General features: G+C 50.9%; 1 protein-coding gene and 1 pseudogene across 1 annotated transcript in view; both read right to left on the bottom strand.

The window, feature by feature from the left end:
- Positions 1–14,662, bottom strand: part of ACSL6 (acyl-CoA synthetase long chain family member 6) — a 62,708-nt gene that overhangs the window by 32,462 nt on the left and 15,584 nt on the right. The window contains exons 2-9 of the mRNA XM_008067673.2: positions 12,780–13,000; positions 9,589–9,703; positions 8,897–8,961; positions 8,519–8,620; positions 7,898–7,997; positions 7,191–7,369; positions 6,044–6,076; positions 4,591–4,642 (exon numbers count right to left, since the gene is read on the bottom strand). Of these exons, the coding sequence (XP_008065864.1) occupies positions 4,591–4,642; positions 6,044–6,076; positions 7,191–7,369; positions 7,898–7,997; positions 8,519–8,620; positions 8,897–8,961; positions 9,589–9,703; positions 12,780–13,000 (867 nt within the window). The remainder of the gene's footprint in view (positions 1–4,590; positions 4,643–6,043; positions 6,077–7,190; positions 7,370–7,897; positions 7,998–8,518; positions 8,621–8,896; positions 8,962–9,588; positions 9,704–12,779; positions 13,001–14,662) is intronic.
- On the bottom strand, positions 657–1,621 carry LOC103270136 (annotated as a pseudogene).

Below are 14,662 nucleotides of genomic sequence, written 5' to 3'. Positions count from 1 at the left end.
AGCAGGTGGTTTTGTGATGACATCCTCCAGGTACAATTTAGCCACAAATAGTGCTGATGGATTCTGTTTTCCTCTAGCCTCTCCTGCTGCTTCTGCTCAGGCCCTATTTAGAACTATCTCATCATCCCTCTCCTGTCAGTGCCCCCAGGCCTTGCTCCCAGCCCTCTATTTTCCTCATTTGACCCTCCCTCAAAGCAATATTTTCTGTGTTGCTGCCAATCCTCTGCACATGCTCTTCCTTCTGCTGGGAATGCCCTGCCCCCGCTACTCCTCCAGCTACTGATCTTTCAGGACTCTGCTTAGACTGACTTCCTTTGGGAATCCTTTTTTTTTTAAAGACACATTTATTCAGTGTCATGATCAGACTATTACATTTAGCAATCAACAGCATGGGTGAAAAAAAATCTACATTTAAAACCCTTTGTTGAAATGCTTTACCCTTTCCACCAAACAGACAGTAAAATAACCTGTTACACAATTAGTCACAAACACAGTTCTCAACTATTTTGCCCATACACGTGAGTATTGTCTAAACATGTCTTCTTTGTAGCAGCTAGGCCCTGCCACCACTGTCCTCGGCTGAGTTCACCAATCTGTAGCTTCCCTGTCACTTCTCTGGCTCTCATCTCCTGATAAGTTTTGTGTCCTGGCAGTAATTAAAATCTTCTGCCACTGCCATAGCTACTGCTGCTGCTAGAACCACCATAGCCACCTTGGTTTCGTGGTCTGGCAAAATATTGGTCTCCACCATCATAGGGGTCAGAGCTTCTGCCTCCAAAATTTCCCCCTTTATGGGTCCAAAATTTGAAGATTGATTGTTGTAATTGCCAAAATCATTGTAACTTCCAACGCCTCCAAAATGGTTTCTATCATTACCAAATTCATTATAGCTATCCCCACTGCCACCATATCTACCACCACCATGACTGCCTCTTAAAGCCACCACGGCCACTGAAGTTTCCTCCATGACCAAAGTTGCCATTCCCACCGAAACCATCACTATGACTGCCACCAAAGTTTCCAGAACCACTTTGACATCTTTGGCTGGATGAAGCACTAGCCATCTCTTGCTTCAACGGGGGTTTTCCTTACTTCACAGTTGTGGCTATTCACAGTATAGTGTTTCTGAATGACAATTTTATCCACGGAGTCATGGTTGTCAAAGATTAAGAAGGTAGAGCCCCTTTTCTTGCCACTGCCTAGGTCAGTCATGATTTCAATCACTTCAATTTTCCCATAATGTTCAAAATAATCTGTTAGGTGATGTTCTTCAGTGTCTTCTTTAATACCACCAACAAATATCTTTTTCACAGTTAAGTGGACACCTAGTCTTTGAGAATATTCCCTCAAGATAGCTCTCTTTGGTTCCACAACTCTTCCATCCACCTTGCGTGGCCTCGCATTCATGACTGTGTCCATCTCCTCCACAGTGGCATACAAAATAAACCCAAAGTCCCTGGATTGCTTGGTATTTGGGTCTCTCATTACTACACAGTCCATGAGTGTTCCCCATTGTTCAAAATGACTCCTCAGGCTCTCATTGATGGTTTTGAAGCTCAGCCCTTCGAACGAAGTGCATTCATAGCTGTTCAGGCTCCTTAAGGGATTCTAACTTAGACATGATGGCAGTGGAGAGAGAGACTTTAGTGATGCTTCCTCAGCGGCGTCTACAGGCAGAAAGGTGGGAATCCTTTTTGTCCTGCTGTACTGACCTTTCTTGGTGGCTGGGTACCCTGTGCACCTGGGATGCAGACCTCAAGGCAGTGACCATGTTGTAACTGCCTGATGACATAAGCTGTGAGCTCATGAGTGCAGGGCTATTGTCTTCTCCAACCCTATGTCCTCAGCCCTTAACACTAGGTCTGAGACATGGTGGGTGCTCAAAAAATGAGTTGAATGAATAAATATACATAAATTAGAAAAAGAGTGCTAAAAACACATAGACTGAGGAGAGTATGTTTTTAAAAACCACTGCATTTTCTTCCCTGGGAAGATAAGGTACATGAACTCATAAGAATACAACATGTTAACTATCATCCAAGGGTCCCAGTTTTCTAAACTGGGCTGTGTCACACTCACAAATTATCTTATTTTCCTGATGGATGGGGGATAGGGTTCAGATTCCAGTCTGGCTATTAGTTCTTTTGAAATGGACAACAAATTACATACCCACTCATCAACCATCACTGGGTACAGAAAACCCACAAGCTCTCACCTCCTCCCAGGCCTTCTTGGCCTGACTAGGGACTCCAAAACATTGGCTTATTCCAGGAATCTCCACAGATCTTTCGTTTGTTTGTTTGGTTTTTGGTTTTTTTGAGTCGGAGTCTTACTCTGTCGCCCAGACTGGAATGCAGTGGCCGCTCCTGGCCCCCGCAGCCTCCACCTGCTGTGCTCCGGCGATCCTTCAACCTCAGCCTTCGAGTAGCCGGAATTACAGGCACTCGCCACCACGCCCGGCTGATTTTTGAGTTATTGTAGAGATGAGGTCTCACCAAGTTGCCCAGGCAGGTCTCGAACCCATGGGCTCAGGCAATCCACTCACCTCAGCCTCCCAAAGCATGGGATTACAGGCTGAGCCACTGAGCCCAGCTCTCCGCAGATCTTTCCACCACATGCCAAGAAGGAAATCTTCCTGGAATGAGTCCTCCAGAACCATGGGCCAAATGTCAGGTTCAGATCATATTTTCCATCTTTACCCACTGAAAGAACAGCATGGCCCTTGATGAGGCTGGGAGACAGGGCATTCAGCTCACATGTAAGGGAAGCTGTATCCGGGCTGTGATGCTGAGGATACGCAAGGTTGATATGCCCGGCATGAGGATGAGTACAAGAGGCACAGCACAGGTTTAGTCTAAAGCCAAGAAAACCCAAGCGCACAGCCAGGCAGGGTGATAATCAGGCCAGGGGACCTGCTCGCTTGCCCAGCTCTGCCCAGCACCAACCATACCTTCGGAACAGGGAGGCTGGGACACTAAATCCCAACTTGTTTTCCAGGCTCCATACATTCTGCTTCCACCACACAGAACTTGAGTAGGTCAGCTCAGATTTCGATTGTGAATCCACAGTCTGAAAAAGCACTGAACAAAATATTTGCCCTCTCTGGCCTGGCAACAGCACATTTCTGCATCATGAAGTTCTTTTTTCAGATTGGGTGCAATATATGTGACCAAGTGACTTGTTAAAAGCAGAAAAGCACTCCTTGAAGGCAGAGGTCCAAAGATAAGGCCACATCAGTGACTTACTCCCCAAAAGCACGTCACCAAAATTCACATTGTAAAACTCATGACAAAAAGACAGTGGGAGGCTTCTCAAAAAGGCAGCATAAACCTGAAAGGCATTTTTGAATTCTGGGTTGGCTCTGGGGGTCAGCTCCTGGAGAACAAGGGCTGTGTTATTTCTTTGCTTGAGTTGAGCAGAGTCGGTGAAAATCCTCAAACCCATGTGAGTTAATGGCAAAAATCCACCTTGATTAAATAAAGTCACGTTTATCATAATCCACTGACACAGATAATCCTGCTTGTGGGACTGGTCAAAGATCTGCCAAATGCCTTACAGGCTGGGAGGCAGGAGGGAGCCCCAGTTCACTGCCCACCAAGAGCTGTCACTGAGGCTGGCCTGTCCTCAGTCTGAAAAAAGAAGACTGGAGACTTCTTGCACATTCGGGGCAAGGTGTGCAATTTCCCAAGTTATCAGATGAGATGGAAAGGCAGCAATAGGAAGAGCACTGGATGGGAGATAGGAGAGTTGGGCATAAATCCTGGTGTCTCCTCTCACTGGTAGCGTCCCCACTTCACAGACTATGCTAAGGCTCCAGCGGTGTTGTGGAGAGTGGGCAATGTAGATGCTGAGTGGTGTGTCTGTGCCGTGGTTCTTGTGTGCATTCTGCCTCCTTCAGGAAGCCTTCCTTGACTGCTCCTGCCACTGTTGATGTGTGTGTTCCACTGTCAGCACCAGGTATGAAATGCATCATTTCTGCTGTGTCCTCTGCCCAACAGCCCTGCCCATGGCACACCAGTTCCAGTCTGAAGAGCATCTGCATTGCCCTTTCCAAAACATCCCATCTCCCACATGGCACCTTTAATTACCCTCCCCTACAGGTGAGAAATTGGAGACAGTGGTGGCAGAAAGGTTACGTTACTAGCTCATAGTCCTTCATGAAGTAGGGGACATGAATCTCAAACCCAGGCTTTCAGATGCCAAACTCCATACTCCTTCCTCATTCTCTGATACAAAGGCCAGGCGGGGGCAGAAAGCAGAAGAGTGAGAGTTGCTTTCCATGGAGAAATGACCCCAGTGAGAAAAGTCCTTCCCCAAGAATATGAGCCAGCAGCCCAAGTCTCCACAGGCTCAGTTCTGGGACATGCCAAGCCCCCTCCCTGGACATCCCAATCCACACTGTCTGTCTGTATCTGGGTACCCCTGTGCTGCACACTAAGAGTAGGAGGAAGGACCCAATGTCTGGAACCAGGCACTGGACAAGGTTCAGCCCACTTTACAGGGGGCATCACAGACTCCTGCAGTCACCTGCCAAGCTGCCAGGGAAGGGTGCACGTGGCCACACCTGGTGATCTGGGTATTTCTGCTTACCTGTTGTGCCACTTGTGAAACACACAATGGAGAGGTCATCAGGCTGTGGGGGCTGCAGGGATGAGAATAAGAGTGTATTAGGAAGACCCAGTGTGGCCAGCCACGGAACAAATGCCTGGACCCCTTCACCAGGCAGCCCCATGTTTGCTATGTGTGGGAGCAGGCATGTGTTGGGCATGTGTGCATGCCCTGTGTGCTGTACTCAGGAAGGTGGGCAGGCAAGCTCCTAGGAAAGGGGTGAAGAAGCTGAGGACACCTAACTGGGGTGTGAACACTGATCTGTCCCACCAACCTCACATCTGGCCCACCGCCTCCCCCACTTGAGCCTGCACTAAATTCTCCTACATGAAATTGGGCTGCAGTGACCGCATCTAGGTGTCTACCAAAGATCTCACCTTTCCAGTGGATATGATTGAGTCTCTTCCCTCCGTCCCATTTTCTCCCACATATCAGTGTTAGGCTTGGGAACATAACATGTGTTTCAGGCATTGATCTGCCCCGTGTCACCAACTCTGTTCTAAATTGGGCTTTGGCCCTGGCACTGGGGCACACAGTCTGGAGTCACCCGGAGGAGCCTACTAAGTCCACTTGCATGTAGAGAATGGCTTCCCAGAGGAGGTGACTATTGAGTTGAGATGCAAGGCCAAGCAAGATTTCTCTGGATGAAGTGAAGGTGAACTCTCTGGGGAGAGGATCTAGCCTGGGCACAGGCACAGAGGCTCTGGAGACAAGGGCATGCTGAGGGATTGGAGACCAGTGGTTCTCTAAGGCTGGGGCCTGGCGTGTGGGAGGTGGGCAAACAGCAGGGGCTACCCACAAAGGGGCCTGGGAAGCAGATTGTGACCCATCCAGGCCTACGCATGAGAAAGTTCACCAGAGGTGGTGAAGGGAGTGGGAAGAACTGAGCTGGAGGGGAGTCTGGAGGTCAGATACTTTGTTAGAAATCTGAAAACCCCTGTGTGGTCCATCCTGGAGGCAGCTACCCTCACTGTGACTCAAGCCCAGTCAGTGTCACAAGGGAAGGACACAGAAAAGTTCACAACACAAAGATGAATAAAGACAGCAGATGCCACAAGGCCGCTTGGCCCAGGGGTCCATTTCTGGTTCTGTTGCTGCTTCTATCCACCCCATTCTCTGGAGAGTTTACTACATTCAAAGGAAAAAAAAAAGATTTCCCAAAGAAAAAGTTATTGGAGAACTAAGAGTGGCCAGGCTTGGCTGTCTTTTTTTACTCCCTCCCCAATATCTGACTCCTGTTCCAGGTCCTTCCCCGGGCTCTGCCAAAGGGATACTGGTCACCTAGTGGACATTCCCTGCTTTGCTCACAGGAGTTGCTTATTAACTCAGAGGTGTTTGGTCTCTGTACGGAGCCCCTGTGCACAGTGAGGGCTCTGTGAGCACAGGCCCTACACACCATCTCACTCAATAAGGACTTGCCGGCAAATTAGCTTACCACAGGAACACGGTGATTCTCTCGGCCACAATCCTAAAAGAAGAAAATGCTGTTTTTAAATGCTCAAAAGTTCTTGCCAATCATCATCATCATCATCATCACCATCATCATCATCATCTCAGCACAGTAGGCCTTGTTCCTGCACCAGCCCCGAATTCAGGATTCCCTGCCTAGATGTGGGCCACTGTGGCAGATACCATCTCAGTGGTCTCTCCTCAGGCACACGTCTAGGCCCGAGGCTCCTGGGAAAGAGGGAGGGTGCCTACAGGTCCTAGCCCATCCCTTATGTTACAGACAAGTGGCCTGAGGCCCAGGGGGAGGTCAAGCATTGCACACATGCCAACTCTAAGGTGGCACTCGGAGTTTGGGTCATGTTGAGCTTAAGGTGCTCATGGTACATCTGGGCATGTGCTCAGGACAAAGTGGCTGGGTGGGCTAGGCTTCCAGATGAGCAATCAGTGCTAGGGGTCAGATGAGGGTTGTCAGTATAGGTGTGGCTGCTAAAGCCATGGAGGGGTACAAGTGCAGAGGTGTCATGAGTACAGTGAGGAGCAGATAGGAAGAAAAGTGGAGGGCCCCGGGGCCCAGATCCAGCAGGGCATAGTGAGGGATCGGTGGCTACTGAGCAGGACCTGAGGCCCTGGAGTTCAGGATGTCCTGTATCGCCCAGCAGGCCACAAGCTACCACCAACATGATGTCTCTGGGAAGGCCATGCACAGGGAAAAAAAAATCAGTTCTGCTGGCTGCTGAGGGTCTGGGTCACATTTGCAAGAACCTTTCCAAGACTCCCAGACATCATGTCTGCAGTCTTCAGGTACAGACAGGCTGATGCTAGCTGGAGATGAGGAAGCTCACATATGAGAGGCTGTGTGAGTACCTGTGGGGCAGGCTGGCACCATTGTCCACCTGTTGGTGCCTGGGACTATGAACTGATCTAGTCACAGAGTCTATCTGCTAAAGGATACCAGAGAGCACCAACCTCACCTCCCACAACCAGTCCTTGAAAAGCCTGCCTGTCTCAACATTGATATATCCTGAGGGTTCAAAGCAGCCATCCCGGGGGATGAGAGGGGCAGATGGTCAGCAGATCTGACTCAGTGGTCTGCCAGTTGTGGCCCAACAAACAGCCCAGAAGCAGATCCTCACCTCCACAGCCTGCATGGATTTAATGACCACCCCACACTTCTGCCCTCTCTCTTTCAGCGCGTCCTCGAACGGTTCCATGAGGATGATCAGCTTGAGGCCTGAAGTCTCCTTCCTCTCCGTGTGCTCTAGCAGAAGCACAGCCTTCTGAGGTTTATCCACAATCACGGTGCTGATGTCCGCTGCAGGGACCACCAAGGAGAGTCAGGCCATGTGGGCACAGGTTGTGACTATGAGCAACATATGTCGGGTACAGTACAATGGGCTGTGTGCTCCACAGCTTGTGTGTAAATAAAAGGGCAAGACAGGCCTTGTGTACAGAAAAACATGCCATGGGTCCTGGGTAGAAGCAAGAGCAGAAGGCCAGGGAGTCTCCTGGAGCAGATGCCAAGCTTTTCCTTGCTCCAGGCTCTGCCCCATCATCCCAGTTCTGCTTGAGATATTTACCACTCCCCGAATCAGTGTCAGGCTGTCATGAACCTTAGAGGGTCACAGCCTGTCTGGGCAGCCCAGCCCTATGGAAGGAGCCTTCAGGTAAAGTCTGAATGGGGACAGCTGTGACTTAGGGAGCCAACTCAGAGGCCAAAGTATAAACCTTTAGTGGTTTCTGAGAGGAGCAAAGTGTTTCTCTTGTGAGTTTCAAACAATTGGCATAACCTGAGAGACTGGGGGCTGGCAGTCAACGGCAGGAGGGGTGGCAGCAGGCTTACCTGTATTGATGATGTAGCCGATAACCCCAGGGCCCAAGGTGTCATAGAGTGGGACCACCACCATGGAATACGTGTAGCAGGCCAACTCTGCAATGATCCACTATGGAGACACATGGGTCAAGGTGTGTGGGTGGGGGTGGGGAGAGAAAGGAGATTAGAAGGTACTGCCCTTACACTAGGTGACTCTGGTCCTTGCTCCAAACCTATGGTTGACCCTCTGCAGGCAGCAAGGAATCCACGAGATTAATGGGTTGTGCCTGCTCACCCCCAGCCTTCTAGACCCTGTGTGTCCCAGATAATTCTGTAACCTCTGGAATTTATGTCCCAAGCCAGCCCCAAGCCCACTTCCGGGCTTACACAGGCCTCTTCCCCAGGTTCTTCTTTCTCATTGGCTCAAAGGGCAGCTGTCTGTGGAGTGGGTGAGATGTGGAAGGAGCTTGACTGGGGAGTCCAGTCCTGATGAGAGCAGAATTGGGGATGGGATGGCAGTGGTGGCATGGCCCAAGGGTTTCCATTTTTTCTCTTGCCCTGGACTTCGCAAACAGTGGGAGCAGGACTGTTCCATGGTACCCAACCCCTATTCCACTCATACCTCTAAAGCCAGTCAAGGTAGATGCTCACCTCTGGCCGATTTTGTGCAAAAACACCAATAAACTGATCTGTAGATGCTTTGCAATTGTGCTGGAGAAGTCCAGACCCCAGAAATTCAGCCCTGTCGGCCACCTGCACACAGTTGTGGGGAAATGATGGGAAAACAAGGGCCCTTCATCAGTGGAAGGAGATTCCTTGGTGGGATTCCCACAGGTCCAAGAGGCCTCCCTGACTTCCTACCCAGGTATGCTGGAGGCCCCTCAAGGTTGCTGCCAGGAGTTTAGCAGATGGGCCACACAAATAAAAATGACCCTCCAAGACTCAGCAGACTGCCCACAAACCCTCCCTGCCCCTTGAGTGCCTGGTCTATATGGGTGGACAGGGTGGAGCCCATCCTCTATCACTCACCTCCTGGTAGGACAGCCACTGGTAAGGCTGCTTAGGCTTCCTGAAGCCTAGGCAGGGCCCATTCCCTGCAGAGAGATAAGAAGGTTTTGTGCCAGGGAGGGGGACAGGGTGGGTGCCACCTGCATCTGCCCTCAGGAACCTGGATGGACATCCCATACTTGGTCTATGAACACCCATAAAGTGCCCCCACAACTGTCTAATCTGCTGTGCTCAAGCGGGCCCAAAGCACACAAGCATGGCATCCCCCCAGGAATCAGGGAGGCCCAGGGATGGGGACTGATGCAGTGCCCAGTCCCCACTGTGATTGGTGTGATGGTCCCCATTGCAGACCCCAAAGGATATAACACCTTCCTTTGTCTTTTACCCTGGGGACACCTAGACATCTCAAAGGCTCAGGCTCAGAACCATGCCAGCCAGTGGCATGGCAGCTCAAGGCTCACTAGGGGTATTGAGCATGGGCCAAGAGATGGCCTAAGGTCAGGCCATTCTAAGGGCTGGAACAAAGTTGAGGTCAGCCCTTTGGCCACATAATGCAGCTGCTTCTCTGACTGGGGGGAGGAGGGCCAGAAGTGGCTTCTCTCCCCTGAACCAAGGCACTGCCCACCAGCCAGATCCCTGGTATCATGCTTGCTTGCTCTTGTACCCATGCAACCCCTGCCACAGTACCTCCACACCCCCACAGCTCTTCTCACCTGAGATGCTAAGCCCACGGCGGAACACCTGGTACATGGTTCGGGCATCATCGTAGTAGTGGGTAAGCAGCTGAGGACCACCCCCGATCACAGATCGCCGGGCCCCGCCACTGTCCTACAAGCACAGGCCGGAGAAACTGGCTGAGGCTGGCAGGGGCATCAGGAGAGTCTAACATGCATAAGACTGTACACAACTTGAATGTACAACCAGTCCACAGTATTGGGGCTGAGGTATGCTCTGTGTGTCCTTATATACATGGCCTATACACACCTGCGCTATATATACTCTACCTGTACGTATCTACATTCAAACATAGTTGGTTCATGCATATAGGCCCGGTATACCAGTATCCCACACACATACACACACAGCATTCACACTCCAGGTCAGCATACACAAAATATCCTGAACTTTCAGTTACTGTTCATACACGCCCATGGTTCATTCACACAACACAGTGGGGAGTGTTGACTGGGGTCAGGCTATCCCTTGGCATCAGGATCAATCTGCTATGATAACTCTCATGCCATCATCTGCTGCTATGCCTCTAGGTTAAGGATCATCTGAGTATAGTATCAGGTAAGAAAACTGCTATCCATCATTCACATAATAATGTGAATTAGTTTGAGGCCTGTGCTGAAGGTGCTCTCCCAGGAACAGAGACCAGGTGGCTGAATTATGTTAATGTACAATGGGGAAGAGAAGAAGGCAGCAAGTTCCTGGACCCTCAGCAGTGCAGACGCAGAGTGGGAAAGCAGTAGACTCCGTCTGTGCTGGGGGCGAGGACAAGGAGCCAGGTGTCTTCTCCTGCAACCTCCTCTTCCACCCTGTCACTCCTCTCCAGGATCCCCAAACCCAGAACTCTCCAATACCACCACAGCTCTGCCTCTTCTCTGAGTATTATTTGGGCTGCTCTGGGCTGGCCCACAGGCTGCCACCTCTTGGAACATCAGGTATGAGAAAAAATGCGAGAGCCACAAAGCAAACAAACAAATTCAAAACCCTAGGCAACTCTCAACTGTTTTGGAGTAGACAGTTATGCTTGGCCAGTACTCCCTGAATATCAGGTCCACGTAAGAACTGCGTGGGAAGCTGGGGGTATGTATGATCAGACCGGGTTAGCATCAGGGCAACAGATAGGGTATAGGAGAGACTGTATGCCAGGGACAGAGGAGGCTCAAGTGGGCATGAGTGTTTGGGAATAGTCACCAAGCTGGGTTTATTGAAGGCGGCATAGGGGTTTGCCAGGCAGAATGAGGCGCAGGGAATAGAAGTCTAGGCAAAGGCAATAGCAAGTGCACATGTATGGCAGCAGCAAGCCACAGGCGCCTTTGGGAAACTGTGGGCGATTCATGAAGCTCTCGATGGTAATGGTGGGGGAGGAAGCCAGAGAGGCTGTAGATCAAGGCCAGGCATCTGGACTCTGGGCCCAGAGTTAGCCAGGGGAGTGCTCTAAGCTAGAGGAGTGATATGATCTGAGCTATGTTTCTCACCACGTAGCACGCAGAGTCAATGCTGCCAGGCACTGTATGATCTGGGCGCCTCTAATGCCCCTCACCTCATCTCCCACCTCTCTCTCCTTTGCCCACTCCAGTGCAGCCACTCTGCTTTCTGCGATCCTGGGGGATGTGCCAAGGGAGGGCTGCCTTCCCAGGAAGGAAGGCCTTAGCTTCATCCCATCCCCCTGTCCTCCCAGCCAGGCCCTCAAAGTGACTCACTTTGCAGCCCCTACATGCTGAGCCAGGGCCATCCCTCTCAGCACTCTGACCCCATCTAGACTACTGCCAGCTCCAATCCAGATGCCTGCAGTTGTCTCCTTCCCCAAGCCTGCTCCTGCCATGGCCACCCTTCTACAGCACAAAGTGGCCATCTCTCTCCCTGCTGAAAGCCCAGAGTAAATCCATGATGCTGACTTGAAGGGCCCTACCCAGTTCATGGGGCTCTGTCCTTGCTGACATCTCCAGAGGAGTTATAATCATAAACTTAACCAAAACCAACTATTCTTAGCGATGTTTCTCTGTCATCCCACCAAGTCCTCACCATAGCTTAGGAAGCAGATGCTGTCTTTATTATCCACTTTACAACTGAGGGAACTGAGGCTCAGAGAGTTAAGAAACTGCCAAGGACCATGCAGCTCATAGAGGCACAGCCAGTCTTCAAAACCAGAAATACCAAAGGCCATTCTCAACACTATCCTGCTCTCCCCTCTCCAGCATCCCATCGAAGCACCATTTCCCAAAGCCACCATGTGCTTTGGCATACACCTGAACCTCTGCACACATCACTCCTTCCGCTGGAAAAATTCTCTTAAGATGCTGGCCTCTATCTTGACCTGTGCCCTCCCCTACCAGGCAAAACGTTGCTATGCTTATGATGGCCAAGATGCACTGACAAGAGCAAAAAGCAAGGTGCACAACCATGATATGTGGCATCTATCATTAAAAGTGTGTGTGTGTGTGTGTGTGTGTGTGTGTGTGTGTGTGTGTGTGTGTGTGTGTGTAGGGTGTCTATACATTTGCTCATGGCCAAGACTGAACCCTTAGCAGGTTACCTCAGGGAGGAGAACTGGGAGACCAGGGGAAGACAGAAGTTTTTCTTTATGTCCTTTTGTTTCATTTGAACTGTGAGAATACCTTATCAAAATGAACAGATTTACAGTTTAGGGGAAAAAAGTAAATTTTAAAAAGGTAAAATAAATTCCACGAGCTGAGAAATATATCTCTCTGGTCCTTGCTGGCTTAGCCTGGAATACTCTTGTCCACTAGGCCTCTGTACCTTCTTCCCCCTTGTGGTTCCACCTATGAGTCCATGAGCTCTGGGAGGGCAGGACCTAACTTTGGGCCCCAGTACAAGACCTCAACAAGGCACAGAGAATTTGCATGGGAGGGAATTTACCTGGCAGCTCCTTGAGGACCTGCTTAGGCTTCTTACCGAGGCACCAATGAGTCTGGTCTCCTACCGGAGAAGAGGCAAACCAGAGGCCCAGTGCAAGGCCCAGGTCAGCCTCTACCCAGGGGCAGTTCTTGGGAGAGGCAGCAGGAGCATCTGGAAGGTTTGAAACCCTGCTCAAGGCTGCTGAGAGCTTCTCTGGGCCATGTGAAGTCAAATAAGCCACAAGGTTGGCTTCTACCTTCAAGATGCCTGTCCTCTGCCCCCAACTTTCCAGCTGACCTGCTCCCACTCTGCTCACCTCTACTTCTTCTGACTGCATCAGGAGGTTGCATGGCGGCTGCAAGGCCTTCGGACGGTGAGTGAACCAGTAGGCGAGGATGGCGGCCAGCGCACCCATACTCACAAGGGTAGTGGCTGACAGGCTGCGGAAAAACTGACCCAAGTCACCCAGCTCAGGCAGCCGCAGTAGCCTCAGGATTTCCTGTGTCTGCATCTTCTCCAGAAGTGAGAGGACAAACTCTGCAGAAAACAAAGGGCAGATAAGGCCTGACGGGCAGGCTAGGAAGAGGTCCTGGACCACAGGCAGCATACTGACCCTGGCTAGGATCTAGCCCAATATATCGTAGGGCAGTGTCTGGGTGAGTTGGGGTGTACTGTCTCCTGGTGCCACACAGCACACCCCAGAAGTTGGCTACCTGGAAGGGCCTTTCCCAGGGAGAGGCCAGAGCCTTTAGCAGTCACACCCGACAGTCAGACATTCTGTCCACTTTTCCTGAGAACCAGGGCTCTGGGCCATGGCTGATAGTTCTGCTTCCATATTTTCCAGGGCCCAGTGCTCTGGCAGATCTGAGAGCGAAGCCTCCTGGGCCTTAGGGCCTGGGTGCTCTGCCTTCCTGTGTGACTGCTGTCATAGAATTTTACTTATCTTTGCTCCTGGGTTGTGGAGAAGAGGGAAGAACAGCAGAAGTGCCCAACACAGCGATGTGCTCCCACAGGATGAGTAGGGTGGAAGGATGCAGGCTGCCCCTCCAAGCTCCCAACCCCAGGTCCCACCCTGTGGGAGAGGAAGAAGGGAGAGGGGAAGAATGCACAGACCACTCCAGACAGATACCTTTAGCCCTCATGACATGATGGCAATGTCCTATCTGAATGCATGAGCACTAAGGCTCTGCACCGACACAGACTGAGTACTAGGAGGTACAGATGACCCTGCCATTAACTGAGCCCTGTGCTGTCCTCCATGGCCCCCCAGATTCTGTCCAGAGGAAAGGAAAGGGGTGGCAGAGGGAAAGCAAGTGTTAAACTGGGAGGAAGAGAAAGAAATCAAGGCTCAAAAGAAAAGACTCAGCTAAGTGCTGTGTAAACTCATAGGAATAAACAGCATCTCTTGTGATGTCACACATGGCAACCAAGGTGCCACACCCACCTACTGCAGGACATTGTGATGGTCTATGAGAAGCACCGGTGACTGACTGACTTGGGTTCAAAAGGAGCAGGCCCTAGAGGCCTCCTGCATCCTCCTGCAACCACCTGTTAGCTGCTAAATGAAGAAGTGTTGGCAGAGCAGATATACAGCCAGCTGGGCTCAGAGGTCTGCCCCTTGCCCAGGACTGAGGAAGATATCGAGGGTGGGCCAGATATTGAATGCTGGCATCCCCACTAGGATTCCCTTATGCCACTACCCAGTGGGACCTGGGGCTAGGAGTGCCACAGGACACCCACAGGTCTGTCAGCCCAGTGATGGCAGGGTGGGCTCTGGGCTGCCCTGCACCATCCACAGGCACCCTCCTCTAGGGCCCTTGGCCTTTGGAAGCACAGCTATGGTTTTCCTTCTTGGGAAACAAGGAGAAACACAACAGCGGCTACTCTATAGTCACAGGATATGAGCCAAACAATTGCTTGACCCTCAAGGGAGGAGAGATCTGCTGAAATCCCAATAAACTGTATTTGTGCTAAACTATAACATCACCACACCGGAGATGAGGTCAGTGACATGTAAAGTCATTGCAGAAGGAGAGAGCAAAGCTTTTCAGTTCCAATTCCTTCTCTTTCACTTATAAGCAATGGAAGGTTGAGCATATCCTACCTCTCTGAACCTCCATGTCCCCACCTTTAAAATGGGAAGTGCCACTTAGACAAGAAAAGCTCCTTGCACTGCATCTGGCATACTCAGAGGACTAA

Source organism: Carlito syrichta, unplaced genomic scaffold (assembly GCF_000164805.1).
Source record: "Carlito syrichta isolate Samal-C Ts95f unplaced genomic scaffold, Tarsius_syrichta-2.0.1 Scaffold309733, whole genome shotgun sequence".
In the NCBI taxonomy this organism is placed as follows: Eukaryota; Metazoa; Chordata; class Mammalia; order Primates; family Tarsiidae; genus Carlito; species Carlito syrichta.
Note: the sequence above shows the minus strand (reverse complement) of the source record. Positions and strands in the feature narration are given on the sequence as shown.